Below are 25349 nucleotides of genomic sequence, written 5' to 3'. Positions count from 1 at the left end.
AAACGAGAACCAGTAGGTATGAACAAACAGATGTGTTACATTTCTTACAAATCTAGACAGAGAGATATAGGCTGAAAGATAAACAGATAGACAGGGAGAAATGCAGACAGGTAGATGGACAAATTTCATATCTCCAAGGTCCAATTATCTCCCAAGACGTCTCCACTCTATTAAAGCACTTCCGCAACAGAAAGATAGAGACAAACAAAGAAGGACAGGTAAACAGACAGGCAAACAAAATCGTGTTCCCAAGGTCAAAATATCTATCAAGACTTCCTCACTAAGTTAGGCATCCTCGAGTTCCCCTTTCTCGTCCATCTTTTTACCCCGAGGTGTGGCCGTGCATCCTGATTTGGGTAACTTTATATATAGGCCAAAGTTTTACGCCAGAAAACCTGCAAACCCTGGAGATGTGGGGAAAAAGTTGTTTGCTTGGAGTGCGATGGAGAGGAAGTGGAAGGAGAGGCAAGGATTAGGGGAGAAAGAGAAACTTTGAGATCAATACTTAAGTGGGAATAAGAAGTCCACACAATCTAGATGAGAAATGCAGTGTCAAATTATGTATTTTGAAATGTTTGCTAGGAGTGTGTTGGAGGGATGTGGAAGAATGAAGGGAAGGCTGAGGAGAAGAAGAGAAGAGCAGTAACACCGAGATTAAGAGCTGTGTAGATTAAGAAGCTCTCCCAATATTGATGACAAATTCAATGTCTATGTACATACAAGTTGTTTACATGGCATTGGGTAGAAAGAAGAAGAAGGAGAGGGAACGATGATGAGAGGTCGTGAAAGGCAGAGTAACTGTTGGGTAGACAGAAGCCCATAGATTATAAGTAACAAGTGCAGTATTTATAAAAAAAAAAAAAAATGAGTAATAGAGGTTAGAGGGAGACGGATGGATGAGGAGAGGAAGGCAAGATGAGAGAAAACATGTAGAACTAAACGGAAACACATTATAGATGACAAATGCAGTATGGTATCTAAGTATAAGTATTTTTTAAAATGCCAGCCTATAGTGTGGTGGAGGAGGGAAGGAAAGGAAAGGGAAGGATGAGGAGCGGAAGGGAAAGCTAGGGCAGATAAAAATATCAAGAGCTGGGTGGGGAAGGAAGGGAAACAGATGATGGAGATAAAGAAGTCTAATTCTCATTTTCTATCCCCTCCGCTGTATAAGGCGAAATTACTGGACACCTTAATTTTATGCGACAGGAATTCCCCTTTGCTAAATAAATATCGTTTGGCAGTAACCGAATAAAATCGTGAATGTGCTCTTTCCCTGGAAGAGTTTAATACAAACTGTTTTTAATATTTTCCTGTGAACGGTTTCTTCGGTTGAGTAAAATAGTTAGGTGATGTCCACAATAAAATCTTGAGAAGAATACACTGCCTGCGAAAGTGCTAGGACAATTGTAATCCGTTTGTTTTTACCTAAAGGAACTGGGTCACTTACGTAACTTACATGTAAAGACGTGGATATGGTGGCATGAAATTCGACAATCCATAATTTATAGGTAGCAATGAGTTTGTTACTTGTTAAATGGGCCTCCAATCACATTACATTTAGCCATCAATCGACCTCAGTGGAATTAAAGATCTTTTTCATGTTAGAACAAGCGCGCTATATCACACTAAAGAACAAAGCCTACACTAAATTCCACTCCAAGGTTCAGTCAAAGAAACAACTATCTTCCCAGTTCTGTTTGAAGAAAATTTACGACTGGCGAAATACACTGAAAATACTAACCCGACTAGTATGTGTTTCAGATGGTTCGATTTTTCAGCTATATATTCGTCAAACTTTGGGAAGATACTAACTTGTGTCTCTGCCTGTACCTCTCTTCCCTGGCTGTCTATCAGGGCGAGTGACAGGATTTATCGAGGAAAAAAATACATTCCTAAAGCCAATCACGTTAATTGTAGGAGAGGTAGGAGGGAGTGTGTGGAGGAGAGGGGCCTTTATCACTGCGAATGAAATTAGAGTACGATGATGTTAAGTCAATAGTTACGGTAGGTTAGTAGTTAGGAGAGGTTAGAAGTTAGGATAGGTCAGAAGTTAGGGTGGGTTATTAGTTAGGATAGGTCAGAAGTTAAGGTGGGTTATTAGTTAGGATAGGTCAGGAGTTAGGATGGGTTATTAGTTAGGCTGGGTTAGTGGTTAGAAAACGTTAGTGGGTAGTGCAATAGAGTAGTATGGATGGGTTGAAAGTTAGGACAGGTTAGTAGTTCAGGCAGGTTGGTAGGTAGTGTACGTTAGTGGGTAGAGTAGGCAAGTAGTTAGGGTAATTTAGTGGTTTGGGCAGCTTACAAGTTGTGGTACGTTAGATGTTAAGGACAGTTTGAAGTATAAAAAAGCGGGAAAGAGTGATATTTTTATGTACGAGTATGTTAACAGTACTTGGGAATTTTTAAATAGTTTACCCTTCCTATTTTAGTGTTCATTTTTTATATACTCTCATAGTTTTACTGGCCTTCCTCCTCCTCCATTTTTCCCTGCTTTTTCTATGATAACTTTCCTGTAGTTTCCTCATCCTCTTTTTAGTTTTTAGTTTTTCATTTACTACGATGACTACTAAATCTTGGCCTTCCTCTTGTGTCACTCCTCTTTCTCCCTTTATCACATATTTCTTAACTTCCCTCATCTCATCCCTCCCTTTTTGGTTTGCCTTGATGACTTTACTATATCTTGACTTTCCACTTCTTTCCTCGTTTCCTTTTTTACTTTGACTTCATCTCTTGATTTCCCCCCTTTTTTTATTCTTTTCTGCTAAGTATTATTTCACGATCTTTCCTCTCTAACCCCCTCCCGTACACATCACTCCCTTTCCATCAGTTCCACTCCCCACTCACCCCATTCACCAGCTCACTAACCCACCTCACTTATGATTTCATCCCATTCAAGCCAGTCACTCGCCCACCTTATTTATCCCATCAAACCAATCCCCCACTCACCCCATCTATCCATTGCCCAACTCTTCCATATACCCCATTCTCCCACTCACCCTACTACCCCATTCACCACTCAGCCCACTCTGCCCTCTCCCACAGACACGTGACGCCTGGAGGTGATGTGTACTGCGTGTCCAAGTTCTACACAAAGGAATTGGACACCAGCTTCAGACAGGTGAGTGGGTGGACACACACGGCTCGCTGTGGCTCACACTTTATTAACATGTGCACCAGTGACTCGTGTCAGGTTATTGGCTGACGTTCCCATTTATACATTTTTTTTGCGTTGTATGTATCGATACTGTGGGATAACAGAAAATTCAATCACCTTGCCTGTGGCAGCAGAGTCAGTTGACTGCTTGTTCGAGACTCCAGCACCTGTCGTCCCTGCAGGTCACCTGCGCCTCCTTAAGTCGACCTTCCAGACTTTTCGTGACCAACTATTACCGACCTTACAGCCCCATTGCGACTAAGGTTGGGAAAATCACCATCGCAAGAGGAGCTCCCTAAAACAACCAACCTCCTTGCCACCGCAGGAATCCGAAACGTCTCACCAAGCAAGCCACCACTTCAAAACTGCCAGTTCGCCAGCACCCTCTTCTCACTTTGCTTTTCCCCCGTGTTGCCAGATCTCATCACGCAGTGTTGCCAAATTCTTTCATCTACACCAATCACACCACACGCCCCCTTGATCTTAAGATCACTAATTAATACTCCTCCCCACTTGACTCTCCCTCTTCATAATCTCTCATCCACACCGGTGGTCGTCTCTCTCGCCGCAACCGCCGTGGTATCTCCTCGTCTTCACCAGTTGTTACTACCACTTCGTCCCCACCAGGTGCCACTGGCCCCTCGTCCTCCGTCGATGAGTCCACGACTCTTCTAATGTCCAGGATATGCCGCGGTATCCCGTCGACGGAGACATTGTTCTGGGAATGCACATCATTCACTGTGCCCTTCCCCCATTGTGACGTGCATTTTGCATTCGGTGGCTTCACCCAAACTTCATCTCCAATCTGGACGGACGCATCTCCTTCCTCGCCCCCCACACTCTTTGGTACCATACTAGGATGTCGCCACTCATACTTAAACACCGCCCTCTGCGGAACAGTCGTCTCATCCTGGCCTGACTTGGGCGACATATTATACCAAAATACCGCCTCCATAGGTGTCACCCGAGCCCTTTCTGCCATGGCCTTGATTGTCCGATGATGTCTCTCCACGATTCCATTTCCACTTGGCCGGTACACAGCTCTAAAGTAACGACTAATATTCCACTTGTCAAGCACATTCTTCAAAACCTGCGACCGGAAAGCAGTGCTGTTATCAATCAGCACCTCATCGACTGGGCCCCTCTCCAAAAATACCTCGTTCAGTGCTCCTGCAATTTCCTCTGCATTTTCTGCCCTTAGCTTTCTCCATATAGCTACCCTACCAGGTCCACAATCAACCATAGATAAATACAGCCCCTGCCTGTAATGAGTCACATCCACTGCTAGTCTCTTCCAATTGCTCTCTACTCTGATCTCCCCTGCTTCATGCACAACTGGTGCAGGATCAATTGACTGACACTTGCTACAGTGTCTCACCACCCGACGGACCTTGTCTCTCGTGACTGCTGGGTCAACCTTCCCCCATGTGGTGCATTTGGTGCAGATCTTCCACACTTTGGACTCCTGTGCAGCACACCATAGCCTCTCCCGATGCCTCTTCCGGGACCCCTAGCCACGCTTTCTTCACCCTCGTTAGAACATATGCTTTATTCTTCTCAGACGGCACAATACTTAAACGCAGGTTGACCCTGAACTCTTCTATCAAAAGAGTTCAAGTCTTTCAAGATCCCCAAGCGGCGCTTCACAATCAGTTCTGAGAGTCCCTTCACCCGAACTCTGTTCTCAGCAGTCACTGCTGATCTCAGCCAACCAAACACTGTAGCTGAATCCGTTCGCAACTCGATGTCTCGCAAGTCCCACTTTAGAGCTAAATTGACGCCTTTCAGTACAGCATCCAGCTCTGCCACGTTGATATGGTTGTAGTCGTCTTTTTTCCTTAACCACGTACCATCCTCAACAGTCTCATCACCAATCTCCAAAATCACTCCCGTTGCGATACTGCTTGCATCACACCAAACAACTCCTTTCTCTGACCTGGCCGCGTACCATCTCCCTCTTACCGGGTCTTTGTGCCTTACCCGCCTCACGATATCTTGCATCATTTCAATGGTCTCCTTCCCAACCTTGTCCTCCCATCTCACACCCTCGGCTCTCCTCTTCACATAACTACACGCTACCCGGAGCCATCCTGCAACTGGGTAGTGGCCCACCAACTTTCCACACACGGAAAACAACTCTCTCCTACTCAAGTCCTCCCTCACTGCCGGCACCTCATTGGCTCTCCGGAAAACTAGCTCCCCAGTTCTCTCTCTTTCCAGTCTCAGACCCAAGGCAGTACCCCCTTCCAGTGGCTCAGGCTGTTTCGTGGCCAATCCATACAACTTCAGGTGCTCCACAACTTCAGATACTGCAACCCTCGTCTCATCGATCAGTATATCATCAACATATGAATTTGTAGCAGCCTCCATCCCTTTCCCTTTACTCAACACTGTTTTGAGGATCCTTGTCATGATTTTCGGTGCCGAACTTAACCCGAAACCCAGCCTCATTAAACAATATGTCTTCCCCTTGTAGTTCACCAGCTGGTACCTCCACAACTTCTTGACAACATGAACTTGCAGGTAGGCTGACTTCAAATCCACGATGGTCGAGGCTCCACTCATCCGTCTCCATTCTCTCAGTGTCTCACTACACACATCGACAGCATCGTTGCCTGTATGAGACATCACATGAACATTGAGCTCACGGAAGTCCAGTACTGGCCGAACCTTGTTCTTCATCGGCTGCACCACCGGCATCAATGGCAACACTCCACTTTTCACTTCCTTCCCCCACGGCACCAGTATACCCTCAGCGATCCATCTCTCCACCTCCCTGTCAAATTCTTCTCTTACGGGCTCTTTCGTTGCATGCTCATGACAACCCACCTTATTCTTTAAAACCGGTGACTCTCCCTTTAGAAACCACTCCACTACCCACTTCGTGCCGTCAAATTCTGCAACGAAGTCTTTGTCTACTATTTTACATAGATCAGCCTTCTGTCCAACAGCTGTCTTTGACTCTAACTTCTTGAGTCCCTCAGGCTCAGCACTCTTACAACTTCCTTCCAACCTTACCTCTGCTACTGCAACGGCACACTGAACCTCCCCTCTCTCTACCTGTGAGCAGGATTCTGATGCCTTCCCAAAAGTTACTCCTCCATTCCTTATCATCACGCCACCCAGTTGACTAATCACATCCATTCCCACCACTACGTCGATCCCATTAATCACTTCAGCAAGCACGATAACCTTAAGTCTCAGCTGGGTCCCTTGCACCGTCAACTCTACTTCTTTGGTGCCCTCACATCCAATTTCTCTCCCATCAACTGTTACCAGCCCTTCACCCTTCTCTGTACATCTCCCTACTAATCGGGAGGCACACACAGTGGTTGAGCAACCAGAATCCACCAGTGCCCTCACCCTCCTGGCCCCCACCAAGACCTTGACTACTGGCAGGGAACTTGGAAGCGCCTTTACTTGTCTGAGGGGGTAGCTTCCGGCGCAGCAGCTCCCCCCTGCCCATTTCCCTGGTCACACCGACTCGCTATGTGACCCTCCTTTCCACATCTGTAACATGTTAGGGCTGGCTTTGGCTCTCTACAATCTTTAATCATGTGAGGACCACCACATCGGAAGCAACGACCCTTGAACCCCCGAGTCTCCCTCTTGCTACTTTGCTCGCCTCGTGAGGATGAGGCACACTGAGGAGCTTGCCAGCGTTCCGCTGATACCGGACCTCTAGTTGCAACTGCTGCAACTTCCTGACCCCCAGCTCCAGAGGTCAATACTCTAGCCCTCATGATCAAATCACTCATATCCACCGTTTCAATGTCCTTCACCTGCTGCAGTTCCACTGATATCCTATCTGGGAACCCAGTCACAAATCCTAACTTTACAGCCCTCTCCAGGCCCTCACCCTTCCAGCCCGCTAGCCCTGCTAGCCGTCTTATTTCGTTGGCAAAAACATCCACCTGTTCACCTGTCCACTGGATCTTCTTTAACGCTCCATATGCCTCAAACATCCCTTGGGAAAAAGCTGCCTTCAATCTATTTCCTATTTTCTTATAGTCCTGCTGATCGTTCTCATTCATCTCAAGATACAAGGCTAATGCATCTCCTTCCGGAAACAGTGGTACAAAACTGGCCAAATCTTTGATGTCCGTCAGTTTGGCCACCAACTCAGCCTTTTTTAACCAGGCCACCACATCGCCCTGACCATCATACGACCTCATCATCTCGCTACTCAGCTTCCCTTTTCCAGCCATGTTGATACACAGCCTAGATAGCTTGTGGGATAACGGAAAATTCAATCACCTTGCCTGTGGCAGCAGAGTCAGTTGACTGCTTGTTCGAGTCTCCAGCACCTGTCGTCCCTGCAGGTCACCTGCGCCTCCTTAAGTTGACCTTCCAGACTTTTCGTGACCAACTATTACCGACCTTACAGCCCCATTGCGACTAAGGTTGGGAAAATCACCATCGCAAGAGGAGCTCCCTAAAACAACCAGCCTCCTTGCCACCGCAGGAATCCGAAACGTCTCACCAAGCAAGCCACCACTTCAAAACTGCCCGTTCGCCAGCACCCTCGTCTCTCTCACTTTGCTTTTTGTCACGAATCAATTCGCGACATTTCCTTTTTGTGAGAAGCCACGAACTATTAGTGGAAAACTCACTGTGTATCGCTCAGCTAACCGTTTCTCCCTCCATTACGGAGTATACTTTCAAATCATTCGTCACCGTTTTCAAAAAGGTGACCGATTTAATGCACGTCACTAAGTGCTGTACTGAGCGATACTATTGTTTTTTATTGTTCGCCCCTGCTCATTCGACCGTTAAAAAATGCGGCCGAGTGCTCCGCTTTCCCACGACTTACGCAGTCTTGTGTTTGTTGTGACGGAGGAAGGTCCTGTGCCGCAGTGTGAGAGGTCAGCTAGTACCCAAACTCCACTTCACAGTTAGTCCAGTCTTCCCACCCATCTGGTGATACGCAGCATTCATCGACTATAGTATTTCTTTTGTGTATTTTCTAGTTATAAGAGTTTAATTAAGTGTTTTTTTTTTAGACGTAAGTATTTAGCTCGTGTGAGAGTGAGTGAGTGCGTCTCATTGATTTGAAATGTAACGTTAAATTTATTTTTTTGGGATTAATAAATTTAACAGTTCTATTTCTTGAGCTTCAATGTAAAGTAAAATCTTGTTTCATTTAATCCAAATTAAGCTTATTTTCCATATAGCTCCTAGCTTGCATAAACGTTTGCTTTCATAACTGGTACTTAGACCAGTCTTGTATTAACTTAATATCCGTTGTGCCATCTGGGAGTTAAGCATCGGCAAGAACCTGATGTTAGTATTAGTTATTTATTGTCAGGGGTGATGTAACTTTCTCCAGAGGCTAACAGTACAGTAATTCAGCAATTGTGAGTAATTAGTCTCTGCTGTGTACTGTTGAGAAAGTTTATAAATTCTCGTTCTCAGAGAATCGTGCTAAGCCAGCGTAAAGTAATCGTTGCTTGATGTAGCAAGACAATCATTGTCTCTGCTCTTCAATATTATTGAATATTATTATCAATTTAAATAATATTTAACCATTTATATCAAAATTACTGCGATATTATAAAAACCCCGTGACAATTGGCGACCTCATTCCAGGATATTAACTCCTAGCTCTAAAGCTATTCACGAGATAGTGCTCACTCATTCATATTTAGGTATTTATCATTAAAGTTTATAGGCACAAGCTTACTGGTGTTTACCGTTAATTTAGCAAGTGAATTTTGCTTTATCAATTCATAGAGTACTTAACTCTAGTTTATTTTGGTAACGCCAGACGATTTTATTCGCTTCTGGGAAGTCGCCGTACCCATTGTGTTTATTATTGAGTCTTCCCAGTCATTTACACTTTTGATTTATTCTTTGCCAGTTAACTGGATAAGACTGGTCACCACTAGCTTGTGTCTGTACTCTTTACTTGTGGTTATTAGCATTCGTTTGCGAAGCAGCAATCAGTACTGAGTCGCTAGTTATTTAGATTGAGTTAGCGACATGGCTACCACCGTATTCTTACAGGAAGCCAAAGATATGGGCCTTACGGACCCAATTGAAATCAAAGAATACATACTCTCACGGTTCAATTACGAGCAAGAACGTGAGAAAGATGCTCGTGAAGAGCGTAGAATTCAGCGCGAATACGAGCGAGAACAGCGTGAACACGAGCAAAAACAGCGCGAACTCGACTTGGAACACGAGCGAGAACAGCGCGAACAGCGTGAAAGAGAGCGTGCATATGAACAAGAGCAGCGTGAGAAAGAGCGCGAATACGAGCGTGAACAACGAGACAGAGAACGAGAACACGAACGTGCCGAGCGAGAAGCACGAGAAAAACATGAACTTGAAGTGCTGAAGCTCAAGCGAGATTCCTTGGCTTCAGACACATCTGGTGCAGTTGGTTCAAGCTCCACGAGCGCTCTCCCTGCACATGTTATGGCGACCCCACACATCAAGCTTCCCCCATACAAAGATGGCGAGCGAATCCAGAGCCATACATAGCTCGATTTGAAGACATGGCTCAGCTTTACCAGCTCGATGATGCAGCTAAGCGGCTTCAGTTTCTTAGCCTGTTTGAGGGCCCTGCCCTCGATATTCTCCACAGAATTCGTGGAGACAATCTCACGTATGAAGTGATGAAAGCTGCACTCATTAAGGCGTATGGTCTCACAGTAGACGACGCCAAAGCTCAGTTCATGCGAGCTCGTCTCCAAGACAAGGAGACAGCTGTTCAGTTCCTCGACCGTCTCACTGCTTACCTAGGTGAGTGGATGGAGAAAGATGAAACTCCTTCCACGCGTGGGGGATAATTGACCTTATGCTGCGTACACAGCTAGAGAGGTCGTGGCCTGCTGAGCTTATGGCACAGCTTAAGATCTGCCAGGTGAAAGATGCCAGCCAAATGGTAGAGAAGGCTGACGCATTCTTTACTGCATACGGGTATCAAGCTCGCAAGCAGCAAAACACCTGGAACAGAAAACCTGATAAGTCTGGGAAGCCGTCTCAGACTGAATCCCAGCAACAAGGCCATTCTCAGAATAATGGCCAAGGTCCAAAACCGCAGTGGAAGGACCAGGGGCAAAACACTCAGAAACCTGAGTGGAAGAGGTACAAGTACCCTAACCAGCAGCAGTATCAGCCACGCAACCGACCGTCGGGACAAACTTTTTCACCACCAGCTCAAAAGAGGCAGGAAGCTAATGCAGCCTTCATTCCTCAGCAGCAGCTTGGTGGTCACGTCCCTACCAGTGTGGGTACTTCCCCACAGTTCACTAGTCCCACAGTGACAGTGAACCCCCCTCCACAGATGGCCAATGTTCCATCATATAACCCTCAAGGCACAATGTTTGCCACATCAATTCAGCAGCCTCATGAGTGGCTAGCTGCTTCCTCCACAGGCCCTCCCACAGGTGACAGTACCTTCCTTGTACAGCCAGGGTTTGTGGGAGACATTCCTGTGAAGATCCTGAGAGACAATGGTTCCTCAGGTTGCTCTGTTAAGCAGAGTTTAGTTCGGCCTGAGCAGTATACAGGTCGACAGATCCAAGTTAGACTTATTGATGGATCAGTGAGATTGTTCCCTGAGGCACGTATCCAGGTGGCATCTCCATTTTATACTGGTACGACACTTGCAGTTGTCATGCCAGAGCCTCTATTTGACTTTATAGTAGGCAATATTAATAGAGTCAAGGATAGTTGTTCCGATGACGCTACTCAGACTTCGGCTGCTGCGGTAACACGAGCCATGACTGAGGCTCCAGACTGTGTCACCCCAGTGATCATTGAATCGCCGCAAGATCTGATGTGTAGTCAACTTGTGCAAGAACAACATTCTGACCCGACACTTGCTACCGTGCGGAACAAACAAAAGGGTCGAGTGATTAAGTATTCACGGGGAGGTCAAGCCAAGTTCCTTCGCAAACAAGGACGGCTTTACCGTGAGTCACGAACACCCGAGGGCGAGGTTCGACTGCAGTTTGTCGTTCCCGCCAAGTACCGCCTAGCAGTGTTACAATGGGGTCATTGTTCAGCCTCAGGAGGTCACATGGGCAAAAGGAAGACCCAGGGCCGTATCCGAGCTGACTTTTTCTGGCCAGGGATGGGACGAGACATAGATAGTTTTGGCCGTTCCTGCAGTGTGTGTCAAAGTAACACCACTAATCAGGGACATGCCCTTCCTGTGCCGTTTCTAACCACACCTGTAATCTCTGAGTCAGTTGAGAGACAGGGTAGTGGTAATGTGGGTGTAGACCTGATGTCTCACCTACTAACTGCTTACTAACTAGCAACTGTTGTATGTTGGGTTCCGTAAATAGGCATCTTAAGCGATTTGAGTAATCCAAGGACCAGCCTGGTTCCCAGTTAAAAGTGTAGACCAGACGTCTCACTCGTTGGCCCTACAGGACACAGTATATCCAGGGCTTGTACATACATGTATACCATAAGTTAAGGGGGAAGTTTGAGAACCTTGCAGAGACAGTCCGAGGCTGTGTATGAATTACCTTGTGGAATGTCTCGAGCTGTGGGCCTCTCTGAGGATTCCCGGAGAATGCACATTACCCACATGAGTGTTCACACCCACGGTGGGTGTTAAAACGTGACCTGCCCGAGATTGCGTAGCGATTTTCAGCTTCCTGTATTACTCGTAAGTGTAGAGTTAGGTTAACCAGTAAACTGCCCGTTCTAAGCAATTTGTGAATTCAAGAACTGGCACGTTTCCTGGTTAATAATGTTAGGTTAACCAGTAAACTGCCCGTTCTAAGCAATTTGTGAATTCAAGAACTGGCACGTTTCTTGGTTAATAATGAAAGCGTTAACCAGTAAGCTATAAGGGTTCTAAGCAATTTGTGAATTCAAGAATTACGTTTCCTGGTTAATAATGACGAGTACTGATTGCTAGGCAGAGAGAGAGAGAGACAGAAATAACAGTTTTGATGCTCCACCTTAATTCTTTTCGCAGGTGTAGCTGGTGGGTGCAGCATTGCCGTGCAGATCAGCTGGCCGTTCCTGTTGCATGCTGCCGCCCCTTCTCTTCTGCCTCGTCATCATTATTTTACTATAAATTTGTATTACTGTGTCATTTTACACGTAGGTACAGTTACACTACAACTGTCACACCTACACCGTGTATTACATACACAACACTACATAACAATTAGTTGTTAATGTAAATGTAGCGAACTTTCGCTCAGTTTGACCTGAGTACAGGATTTTCACAGTCGTCACTGAGTTTTTCCCTCAAGCTTGTTTCTATTAACGTAAATACGAGGTTTTTTCGCTCACTGGCGACTGCGACTTTCTCCTGTAGCAGGATAGCACACACACCACAGTGTGAATCTCGTGCGAATGACTTAGGATGTGTACACATATATATATATATATATATATATATATATATATATCCACAAATTTTTTCCCATAAGGAAAAAATTTAACATTCTAAGGGCGTAATGTCACGAATCAATTCGCGACATTTCCTTTTTGTGAGAAGCCACGAACTATTAGTGGAAAACTCACTGTGTATCGCTCAGCTAACCGTTTCTCCCTCCATTACGGAGTATACTTTCAAATCATTCGTCACCGTTTTCAAAAAGGTGACCGATTTAATGCACGTCACTAAGTGCTGTACTGAGCGATACTATTGTTTTTTATTGTTCGCCCCTGCTCATTCGACCGTTAAAAAATGCGGCCGAGTGCTCCGCTTTCCCACGACTTACGCAGTCTTGTGTTTGTTGTGACGGAGGAAGGTCCTGTGCCGCAGTGTGAGAGGTCAGCTAGTACCCAAACTCCACTTCACAGTTAGTCCAGTCTTCCCACCCATCTGGTGATACGCAGAATTCATCGACTACAGTATTTCTTTTGTGTATTTTCTAGTTATAAGAGTTTAATTAAGTGTTTTTTTTTTAGACGTAAGTATTTAGCTCGTGTGAGAGTGAGTGAGTGCGTCTCATTGATTTGAAATGTAACGTTAAATTTATTTTTTGGGATTAATAAATTTAACAGTTCTATTTCTTGAGCTTCAATGTAAAGTAAAATCTTGTTTCATTTAATCCAAATTAAGCTTATTTTCCATATAGCTCCTAGCTTGCATAAACGTTTGCTTTCATAACTGGTACTTAGACCAGTCTTGTATTAACTTAATATCCGTTGTGCCATCTGGGAGTTAAGCATCGGCAAGAACCTGATGTTAGTATTAGTTATTTATTGTCAGGGGTGATGTAACTTTCTCCAGAGGCTAACAGTACAGTAATTCAGCAATTGTGAGTAATTAGTCTCTGCTGTGTACTGTTGAGAAAGTTTATAAATTCTCGTTCTCAGAGAATCGTGCTAAGCCAGCGTAAAGTAATCGTTGCTTGATGTAGCAAGACAATCATTGTCTCTGCTCTTCAATATTATTGAATATTATTATCAATTTAAATAATATTTAACCATTTATATCAAAATTACTGCGATATTATAAAAACCCCGTGACACTTTTCCCCCGTGTTGCCAGATCTCATCACGCAGTGGTGCCAAATTCTTTCATCTACACCAATCACACCACAGATACATATATTAATACGTACATACATTGATGGATGGATGGATGGATGGATAAATAGACAGACAAATAAACAGACAGATACATAAATAGATAGACAGACAGACAGACAGACAGACAGAAAGATAGATAGATAGATGGATAGATAAATAGATAAATTATATCCTGGGAAAGTGTGTGTCAAACTTCATAAAGAAATTCATAGACTAAAACTCAGTAATAAATGCTATATCAGGATAGGTTCTATTCTCTACCGTTACCTACCTATTATTGCTGATGATTTTGTTTTAAGTTATGTAGCCTTGTGATGGCTCAGAACTTGACTCTTCCTTATTAATTGATATTACCCCATAGAACATCCTCACATGTTACGCAGACCCTCTCGTGGGCTGGATAATATCTGCGCTGAGCAAATACGTTCCATATTATTAAAAGGAGTAAATCAGCAGGTGAACCGGTTAATTTCTGTGTAATGAGTGACCATCGTGAATTTGTCCATAGAGTATTCATTGGATAAAATAGGCCATATATCTATTTCCCAAGATGCGCGTTTGCAAGAACCTAGTACAAGACCGTTTTCTTCAGTTTGTTTTTGTCTTTCGTGCCTGTGTTTTGCCTGCCTATTCTCTCTCTCTGGCTGGTGACGGCCTCCAGGTGTTTGGGTACGCGACGGTAATGGGACTGTTGGTGTCCCGGCCTTTTGCATCTCTGAAACTTTATAAGCTTGTCGCAGTTACCACACTATTCCCACACACTGCCCTGGATGCATGCAGTGGATTATTCAGGAAAACACCACACAACTGGCTGAGAGATATCCTGGCAGTCAAAAGATATGAAATTGACTTGAACGAAAAGAATAATCATCATCTTTGATTTTACTGTAGTCGTTCTCAGTTTGCCTCCTTGCCCTCCTGTAGGTGTCTTTTATTTATTTATTTATTTATTTTTAAGGGGGCGGGGGCTCCTCTTCACTATTCCCTGTCTCCTGTAAGTGTCTTCCTTCTTTTGTACTTCTTTGCACTCTTTCCTTTCTCTCTTGCACGTTTGTGTGTGTGTGTGTGTGTGTGTGTGTGTGTGTGTGTGTGTGTGTGTGTGTGTGTGTGTGTGTGTGTGTGCGCGTGCGCTCGAGTTTTACTCCTCAGAGCTCTCTCATCTTTCTCCTCTAGGCTTCTGATTGTCTTCTTTTCTTTATTCCCATTTGCGCTACCCTCCCTCCCATGCAGATGTCTTTCTTGTGCACTCTGCTCCCTTCCCTGTAGGTGTATTTGGATGTAGTGGGGGCTGTTTTATATGTATCTCTCTCCTTTAACACACTCCTACCTCTTCTATACGTATGTCTGGGTGCAGTGTCGATGCTGATGTTTGAATCTTTCCTATTCACCCGCTCTGGACACTTTCCAATCTCTGAACACTCTACTCCTCTCTGAACACTCTCTACCCCTTCTGAACACTTTCTACCCGTTCTGAACACTATCTACCCCTTCTGAACACTCTTTACCGCCTCTGAACTCTCTCTACGCCCTCTGAACACTCTCTACCCTCGCTAAACTTATTACTCTTTCTCGTGTAGGTGTACCTGGGTATAGTGTTGACGCTGGTGTTCGTGTCGTGCCAGGTGCTCATCCTCGTCTTCAACCTGCGGGTCTACTTCACCATCTGGCGCCAGTCATCATTCTTCAGGTCAGTAGAAGGATATTATAGACAAGAATGGCACAGGGAGAGGGAGTATCGTTATCTAGCTAGAGAGAGAGAGAGAGAGGAAATATATCAACTGCTATCTAATCCAAATTACTGAGGTAATTCCATCACCTCAGTAATTTGGATCAAATTCCCTTCAGCGTAACTACAAGAAAATTACAACACATGGGAATAAGGGTCTCAGGGACGGGTCAGTGCCGGTATTTTTTTTTTTTTTTTCTATTTACGGTATTCTAGAGTATTTACAAAATTTTAGTTTTTAAGGTGCTGTTGGATATCTTTAAGTTAATTTTTGGATGTACTTTTGTTTGTAAGGTCTTACAGTTTTGTTTTAAGGGCGTTTGCTTTGTTTTTTTATTATCTTATATGGTGTTTTTGTGATGCATATTTACTTCAGTATTAGGATGATGATTATTTTTTTTTTTTAGGATCTAGTTTAAGGTGCTTGTATTCTCATCTGTTCTCGGATGTTTATCTGGGATGTTCGTTCTAATGTAATTTATTAATGTTCAGTTATCTTAGGGTATTTATTTTTCGATACTTCGGGGTGGCAATTTAGGATGCTAAGTTCACTTCTTCGTCGTCCTTGTCTATTTTTTTTCTTTTTTTTTTTTTAGGATATACTGTATTCCATGTTGGATATACAAGATCTTATTTTTTCGAAGTAAAGTCGTTCCCCCTGAAGGTCAAAACGTGAGAGTCGACGCTGCTCTCCAAATAGCGTGAATACTCTAACCCCATTTTTTTTTTTTTCAACAGTGATGTGATCCTACACGGCACTGGTTTACATTTTTAACAGTTGAAAAGGTTAGTTAAAAGCCAGTCACCCAGCAACCAAAACTTCTACCCCTTAGTTTGAACGCCACATGCTTTGTCTTGTTATGACCAAGGTTTAAAAGGATATAATCTACCAGTTATAAAAGTCTTGGGTAAGTTGATGTCGATTTCACTCAACAGATTTACATAAAAACAAGTGCCATGGCTCGCTCGAATTGGCTCATATTCTCTCTCTCTCTCTCTCTCTCTCTCTCTCTCTCTCTCTCTCTCTCTCTCTCTCTCTCTCTCTCTCTCTCTCTCTCTCCAAAAATAAAATGCCTTTATCTGCATTCCTGCCACGACCAGACGATATAATCAACTAAGGGAGATTATTGGCACTAGGAAATTTATTGTGGAATTTATACTCGTAGTCTTCATATGTCCCTTCATTACAAGAACTCTCAACTAAAGTGAAAACAGTATGAAGATAATTGAAGAGACTTAAAAATAAATTCTTGGAGAGAGAGAGAGAGAGAGAGAGAGAGAGGTGGTCATCGTGCTAAAGGGGTTGGCTGTTGGCATTCTGGTCAGTGTGTCCAGGAATGTGAATATCCACTTTATGAGAGAGAGAGAGAGAGAGAGAGAGAGAGAGAGAGACGAAGACGACGACGACGACGTCGAAGATATAATAATGATGGTGATGGTGATGATGATGATGATGATGATGATGATGAGCGGCATAAGAGAATGAAATACAGAATCACAAGGAGTTCTGAGTGAGTGCAATATTCGCGACCACCAGCTGGTCTATGGGACAAGAAATTGGCTTTGTCCTGCAACCTTGACCTTCGACAGATTACTCACAGAAACTGTTTTACTTCGAACTTGCCTAACCCTTAACTCTTCCACCAAGTTTAGTTCAATTCAGATCAGATTTGTTTGTGCTGGCTTTGCTCAGTGACGTTGACCTTTGACCTTTACTTGTGACCTTTATCTTTGACTTTTGTTCTCAAAGTGGAATCTTCTTAGCTTTGTTTTAGCCGCAACCCTTCTGTACAGTTAGTCTACACTGTGAAAAGTTAAGACGACTTGCAATGCGACCCTGACCTTTGACCTATTGTTCTCAAAAAACAATTGTCAACCGTTTGGGTGATCCTCAACTTTTCCACCAAGTTGAATCCAAATCGGATAACTAACGTTTTCGTTATTTAAACCCATGGGTTTAACTTCAACATTTCCTAGTTACCTTGATGTTTTGACTGATTTTCTCAAAATTTAACTCTCATGTTCTTGCCTGATCCTTAACATTTTCACCAAGTTTAGTTCAAATCAGATCTCAGCACTTTGGCTGATCTTGCTCTGTAAATTTCGATTTTGTTGATTTCTTTTGACCTTGATCTTTGACCCACTGTTCTTAAAAATGAAATCCTTTTTTTCTTGAATTATCTTCAGCACTTCCACAAGGCTTGGTGTGAATCGGATAAAAACGTTTTCGCTGTCACTGCCCTGTTACCTTGTTCTTTGACTTACTGCTGTCAAAAACAATGGTTATAGTCTTTGGCTCATCCCCAACGCAATCACCAAGATATAAAATTAGGTCAAATCTATTTGAATTATTTTGAGTACACACACACACACACACACACACACACACACACACACACACACACACACACACACACACACACACACACACACACACACACACACACACACACAAACACACACACACAAACACACACACCAAAGCATGGCAGGGAAGGGCATGGTATGGTAAGGAAAGGCAAAGCATGGCAGGAAAAGGCAGGGTAGGGTAGGAAAATGCAGGATAGGGTTGGAAAAGGCTGAGTAGGGTAAGAAATGGCAGGGTAGGGTAGGGAAAGGCAAGATAGGGTAAGGAATGGCTGGGATGAGTAGGGAGAGGCAGGGGAGATGCTTGGTTGGGTAAGAAGATGCAGAGCTGAGTAGGAAAAGTCAGAGCATGGCAGGGAACGGCAGGGAACGGTTGGGAAAGGAAGGGTAGAGTAGAGAGATGCAGAGTAGGTTAGAAAAAGGCAGGATAGGGTAGAGAAAGGCAAGAGAGGGTAGAGAGATGCAGGCTAGTATAGGGAAGGGCAGGGTAGAGTAGGTTGGATAAGGAGATGCAGGTGGGGAGAGGTAAAGCATCACTGGGAAAGGCAGGATGGGGTAGGGAAAGTCGGGTTTGAATAGGGAGATGCAGAATAGGGTAAGGGGATGGCAAGAAAAGGTGAGGAAAGTTGGGTGGAGTAGAGAGATGCACAGCAGGGTAGGGTAAGGTTGGATTGAGTAGGGAGATGCAGGATAGGGTAACTTTGGATTGAGTAGGGAGATGCAGGATAGGGTAAGGAAAGAGAGCGTTGGGTAGGGAAAGGCAAGGCATGGCAAGAAAAGGCAAGGTACGGTAGGGAAAAGTAAGACAGGGTACGAAAAGTCTGGGTCATGTCCTCCAATATTAACAGTTGGCAGTGCTGTCAGACTTGTGTTTAGGTGATATGTAGTGACACTCAGGCGACTGGGCTTGCTTCCCACCCGCTTGGGCGGTGATGGAAGGGAGATTTTGAGAGAAACAGGGCACTATCCTCGCTCAAGAAACAGGACACTATCCTCACTCAAGAAACAGGGCACTATCCTCACTCAAGAAACAGGGCACTATCCTCACTCTAGAAACAGGGCACTATCTTCACTCAAGAAACAGGACACTACCATCACTCTAGAAACAGGGCACTATCCTCACTCTGTGAAGACCAGTGGCAAACTGACTGGTGCAAACCTTCTGCATCCCGGGAGGATCTACACGATCCACTCAGCATGCATAATCAAAAAAAGGGAGTAATCGAGCGTCAAAAATACGAAAATTCCCACCGTCTTCTGGAAGGTTTGTTGCAGCCGCGTTCACATACCTGGAAGGTACACCCGAGGAAAGTTCCACCTTATATACCTGCCTGCCAGTTCGGACCTTTATGCGTGAGACAACCACTAGCGAGGCGGTAGCCAGACACTCAAATGTCTGGTTCACTGTGTGGGAGGGGAGAGGTTAAGGGAGGAGGAAGGCTGGGGGAGCTGATAGTTCCTATCCCTCCCTCTTCCATCGCCATCCTTCTCAAACGGTTACCAGATAGATGAATGTTGGCTACTGCTTCTCTACCACTTGTCTCACATTTACTATTTCGAAATGGTAAGCGAATGTTTAACGCGGAACTTTCCTCGGGTGTACATTGCAGTGTAACGGTTAAGCAGTGTTTATCTGATTAGGACCAAATTTGAGGAAAAGGTTGATGGGAAGATAAGAACGGAGAAATTAAATTTTGAGAACAACCCATCAAAGGCCAAGGCCATTGGGCATGGTCTAATTCGACAGTGTGTGTGTGTGTGTGTGTGTGTGTGTGTGTGTGTGTGTTAATAATTAACACAGACTTAAACAGTTTTGACCCGGTTTTAACTAAACTTGGTAAAATGGTTGAGGGTCGGCCAAGTAATATACATCTTGTTTTTTAGAACAATAAGAGTAGATCAAAGGTCAAAGGCATAGGGCAAGGTGAACTGTAAAAGTTGTTTTACATCAAACTTGGTAGAGGGCTGAGGATAAAGCAAGAATAAAATTAATATATTTTTTAAAAAGTCATTCAAAGGCCAAGGCCACAGTGAAAGGTTACAGGGAAATGTCAACAGACAGATCTGATCTAATATAAACAAAACTTGGTGGAAGTGTTAAAGGTCAGGCAAGAACAAAGGGATTTAATTTTAAGAACAGTTATTCAAAGGTGATGGTAACAAGACATCGCCAAATTTCAGCCCGTGTGTCTGTATGGGAAGGAAAGAACTAAGATAGCTTTTGTATGATTTGGGTTCAACTTGGATGAGCTGAGGATCAGCTTAAAGGCTGATCTCTTGTTTTTGAGTAACAGTAGCTCAAAGGTCAGTGTCTCAATGCAAGTTATTTTAGACTAAACTTTGTATATGGGTTGAGGTTAAATCAAGGATACAGGGATTAAGTTTTGAGAAGTCAGCCAAATGTCAAGGTCACAGGGAAAGATTTAAAATTCAAGGTCACTAAGCAGTCAGCTCAAACAGTTCTGATCTGATCTGAACCAACGTTGGTGGAAGAGTCAAGGGCTATGCAAAATTCAGCAATTCGATTTTGAGAGTAATTGATCAAAGGTCAGGGTAACTGGGCAAAGTATGTGGCACGGGAATTCCATACACACACACATACACACACACATATATATATATATATATATATATATATATATATATATATATATATATATATATATATCCCCATTGAAATATGGCATAAAATGATAGTCAAAACAGAGAAAGGTAAAGGCCAAACTGTGAGCGTATGTGACGAGCTTGGCGGCACCTAAGCCCTTACTGACAAACAACTGCTGGAAAGGGCTTAGTGAGAGAGAGAGAGAGAGAGAGAGAGAGAGAGAGTGTGTGTGTGTGTGTGTGTGTGTGTGTGTGTGTGTGAGGGGGGGGGGAATATTCACCGTATGTGTGTGTGAGGGGGGGGGGAGAGATTCACCACATAATTCTCTCCGAAAAGGAGACAATGTTCACACTCCTGTTTGTTTGTTAGTTTGTTTGTCTGTTAGCAGGATTACTCAAAAAATAAAAGAATTATTTGGACCAAATTTGGTCGGTAGATAGCCCATGTCCTAGGGAACAATCGATTAACTTTTGGGATCGATACGGATCGTATTACAGATTCTGAATGCGGGAAATATTTTTTGTGAAACTCTAATCAGTGATGAGAAAACCTAACCCATTATGATGAGTGGTTTAGAAATTATGTTGCCCTTGTCGGAGACATTCGCTCCACTGAGCCTCTAGTTCTGCTTAGAGTCAAAGGCTTTTCATCGCATCAATTACCCTCCTTTTACTGATCCAATTCTGCCTCTCTCTCTCTCTCTCTCTCTCTCTCTCTCTCTCTCTCTCTCTCTCTCTCTCTCTCCCCGCCGTAGTGTTGCATCAGTCTTCCTCTGTTATTGCTGTTTTAATGGTCACTGCTCATTTGAAGTGTTTGTCAGCATCCCTCCTTCGTTACGGTGGGCATGTGGTATCTGTCTAGCTACACATTCTCAGCCTTGTACTGTCCACCTTTGTACGAGTAATACAAAAATTAATCAGTTCTCTCTGTCTTGTACAATACACAAATAATCTGGAACTGTCTTTCTCAGGCTTTCCCACCGCCGCTATCACCTCTAGACTTAAATGAATTTGTCTAGGCATCGCGCAGTGAAGGGACCTTGATTTTGACTATAATATACTCAAAGTTCTCTGGAAAGGGCAACTTCTGCAACTCTTCTTTATTTTCTTTGTGCAAAAAAAGGAAAAAAAAAATTAAAGAAACTGGTGACTACACATGAAAGAGATTCACTCTGACCGTTGATGAGTGAGCTGCATGGCGTAACTTAATCCCTCACTGACACACTTCTGCTGAGGGATTGTGTGTGTGTGTGTGTGTGTGTGTGTGTGTGTGTGTGTGTGTGTGTGTGTGTGTGTGTGTGTGTGTGTGTGTGTGTGTGTGTGTGTTTGAGAGGGAGAGAGAGGGAGAGAGAGAGAGAGAAACAGACAGACAGAGACCATTCAGGTCTTTAAAATACCCTTGAATCTACATTTCATTAAAAATCCAAATATATCTTGGAGGCTTGGAGCATAATAACATCAGCTTTAGTGGAAATGGTTCTGGCATATTGAGCTGATATGATTTCATTTACAGGTTAAATCCTTTGTTGAGCGAGTGTGGGAGTGGCGGAGGGGGACGTGTGTGTGTGTGTGTGTGTGTGTGTGTGTGTGTGTGTGTGTGTTAAGGGGGACATGGGGGAGGTGGAGTGGGGAGGGGGCAGAGGAGGGGGTGGTGGTGTGAGAAGTGAGAGAAGGGAAGGAGAGGGCATGGTAAGAGTGTGTGTGTGGTTGGGGTTGGGATAAGGGATGGGGTGTTGTGTGGAATGGGTTAGAGGGACAGGGGCAGGAGGTGGTGTGTGGGGTAAGGGAGAAGGTTGGGGATGTGGAGTGGGGGAGGGGGGCAGGGGGCGAAGTGGTGTGAGGAGTGAATTATGAGGGAAAGGAGGAAGGTGGTGTGTGGAGTGGTGCCGGGGGACTAACGTAATGTGTAAAGCAGGGGAAGGTAGCAGGGGTGGGGGGAGGTGGTGTACACACTATAGTAACACACCACTACAGTTCGTTGATTTAAAGATATTGTCTGCCTGGTCCAGCTTTTTCAGCGCATTACTTCCCCCAGCGAAATGTACTGTACTTTTTGAGGCGAGACTACCTTGTTGTGGTGGTGGTGGTGTTGCTGTTGGTGGTGGTGGTATTGTTACTGTTGTTGTTGTTCTTATTACTATTGTTGTTGCTGTTACCTCAAGCTCATCTAAACGTTCATCTGGTGGATTGCAGGCTGACGTTACCATTCTTCTGCAATCCACCATTCTTCTTCCAGGGGATAGGCAGGGAATTAAGGGAAGTTTGTGTAGCCGAACAGCGCCGCGTGAAGGCGTCCCTTTCCACATCCTGTTAACAAGACCCCTATAAACTTAACGTACCTGTACATAGCGTTGCGTCACGTCATTATATATTTATCAATTTATCAAATCCAAATAAATTAATATAAGCCCTGAGATAACGGTCACTACTCATACTTTCGATCTGTGATGAGCTGTGTATCACTGAGGGTCCCTGTTAGTTAAGTGACCACCAGCGGGATTTTTTCAATTTACCAGGAGTCACTGCTTCAGGAGGTGACTTGTGTGCTTGTCCCGCATGGGAAAGTTCCTAGTCTCAGTGGAACGAACGGAGCTGTGGCCTGATTGATTGCTACCTACCTTAAAAGTGCCAGGCAAGGTTACCGCACCTCCCCTGAACATCCACACTGTGCACTGTGCAATTTCCACACTGTCTAAAGACGTCCCATAACTCAACGTACCCGTACGTAATGTCCTGTCGCAGTTATTTATCTGATTATTCATTTTACTTTATTACTTTATCTTACAGGTTATTAAAACTGGGAGCTTATACAGTAGATAAAGTATTATAGAAAGTAACTTTTCCTTTTCAGTTTTCCCATGCTGTATGGTGGTCCATCATTTTTTCCTGGAGGGTTTGGAGGCGAGGGGGGAGCCTTCTTGTCTTGCTACCCTTATCCTTCAGCATGTAGAGTTACTGTAGATCTCGTAGTCATAGTCTACTGTGTAACAAGCAGCCTCGAAATAACCATAAGGTCTGTTGCTGTTTGCTTTCCTTTATATTCCTCTTCCTCCTCCTCCTCCTCCTCCTCTGCCTCATATCTTTATTTCTTTCTCTTTCCTCTCCTATTTTCCTTTTCATATATTCTCTTCCTTCCACACTCTCCTTTCATACCTCATGTCTGTCTCTCCTCCTCTCCTCCTCTCCTCTCTCTTCTCTCTTCTCTCATTCCCTGCCAGTTCTATTTTCTTCCCTCCTCCCTCCTATTCGTATTCGTTTTTCTCTTCCTCCCCACTTGATCTCCCTGGTCAGTGAAAATTTGTGTATGGGAGAAAAAGAAGAAAACAACAACAAGGAGGAGGAGGAGGAGGAGGAGGAGGAGGAGGATACAAGTTTACATTATAAAGTGGAAATAAAAACACGAGGAGAAACATTACCAATAATGAGAGAGAGAGAGAGAGAGAGAGAGCAAATGAGAGGAGTGAAAAGAGGAAGGAATAATTTTGGAGAAAGAGTAAACGGAGAGAAGAAGAAAGGAAAGGAAATACTGAATGAATATAAATGGCAGAATTGTGACACGAGAGGCTAAAATATTGACTTCAGAAATACTGGAATGGGAAGGATGAAAATAAAAAAGCATCGTAAAGGTAGTATGAAAGAGTATATGAGGGAAAGAAGGAAGAAATTTAAAAACATATTTATATATAAAGGAAGGAATTCAGTACGTCGAGGAAATAAAGGCAGAAGAGAGGTGCGAAAGTGGATTGGAGAGATAGCGAGAGAGAGAGAGAGAGAGAGAGATGGGAACGAAAGACATGGTGGGGTGGCGGTGGGAGGTGTGGCATGACTGGGTGGAGTACAGTATACCGGTATGTTGTAAAAATATTTCTTGATGAAGCATGTTATAATAGTAGGCTTTGTAGGTTAGTCGGTAATGTATAAGTCAAATCCTTCTCCAAGAAATTCGCAGACAGCAACAGTTGGATAAGGTGAGTGAAAAGGAGCGGGCGGGGCGGGCTTTGATAGCGGTGTGTAGGAGGCATGGTGGGACGAGCATACCCTGTGGAGAAGGACACTGCGGATGAGATGGTGTTGGTGGTGTGAGGGGGAAGGAAGAAAGGTGGATAGGGACGGAAGAAAGGTGGACAGGGCCTAACGAAACGTGGATAGGGACGGAAGAAAGGTGGACATGGATGAAAGAAAGGTGAAAAGGGACGGAAAAAAGGTGGACAGGGACTGAAGAAAGGTGGGTAGGGATGGAAGAAAGGTAGAAAGAGAATAATAGGTACAAAAGAACAGAAACCGTAAAAGAGGATGGAGAAAAACAAATGGTGGAAGAGGATAAAAAAAAAAAAAGTAGAAAACCACAAAAACCGTGGAGAGTGACAAAATAGGTTGAAGGCGACAGAAAAAGAAATGGTGGGGCAGAAAAAAAGTGAACGTGGACAGAAAAGAAAAAAAAAAAGATGGAAGGGGAGAAGAGTAAGCGGGACGGGCAGGGATGGTGGCGGAAGATGGCCGGAATAAGTTGAACGATATGGATGAAATGTGAGGGGTGGTTCAGTTTTCGCCTACGGACAATAACAAGGGAATTAGCACGCACCGCTAGCTTATGCCGAGCGTCGTTGGTCTCAGAAAAAAATGAAACATGAAAAAGGAAAGAGGAGAAGGAGGAGGATTACATAGGATTACATAGAAAAGCAAACAGCAACAGACCTTATGGTCTTTTCGAGGCTGCTTGTCACAGAGAAAACTATGACTACAAGATCTAACTCTACATGCTGAAGGATAAGGATAGTAAAGCAAGAAGGCTCCCCCCACCCCCAAACCCTCCAGGAAAATGTGAGAAAAGCCACCTTGCAGCATGGAAAAACTGACACAGAAATTTCACAGGAAATACTGGAAAGGAAAAGTCACATTCTATAATACTTTGCCTATCAGCTACCCGTTTGAGTAACCTGAAAGAGAAAGTAATCAAATAGTCTAATAGTTACAGCATGA

The 25349-nt window shown here is 44.0% G+C and overlaps 1 protein-coding gene across 1 annotated transcript in view; it reads left to right on the top strand.

Annotated features, from left to right (window-relative positions):
* LOC145404491 (cardioacceleratory peptide receptor-like) overlaps window positions 1-25349 on the top strand; it is a 149614-nt gene that overhangs the window by 97369 nt on the left and 26896 nt on the right. The window contains exons 3-4 of the mRNA XM_080276051.1: window positions 3043-3118; window positions 15250-15359. Coding sequence (XP_080132177.1) covers window positions 3043-3118; window positions 15250-15359 — 186 coding nt within the window. The remainder of the gene's footprint in view (window positions 1-3042; window positions 3119-15249; window positions 15360-25349) is intronic.

Source organism: Coenobita brevimanus, chromosome 63 (assembly GCF_032717465.1).
Source record: "Coenobita brevimanus isolate Jiangsu-jjx chromosome 63, ASM3271746v2, whole genome shotgun sequence".
Taxonomy (NCBI): domain Eukaryota; kingdom Metazoa; phylum Arthropoda; class Malacostraca; order Decapoda; family Coenobitidae; genus Coenobita; species Coenobita brevimanus.
Note: the sequence above shows the minus strand (reverse complement) of the source record. Positions and strands in the feature narration are given on the sequence as shown.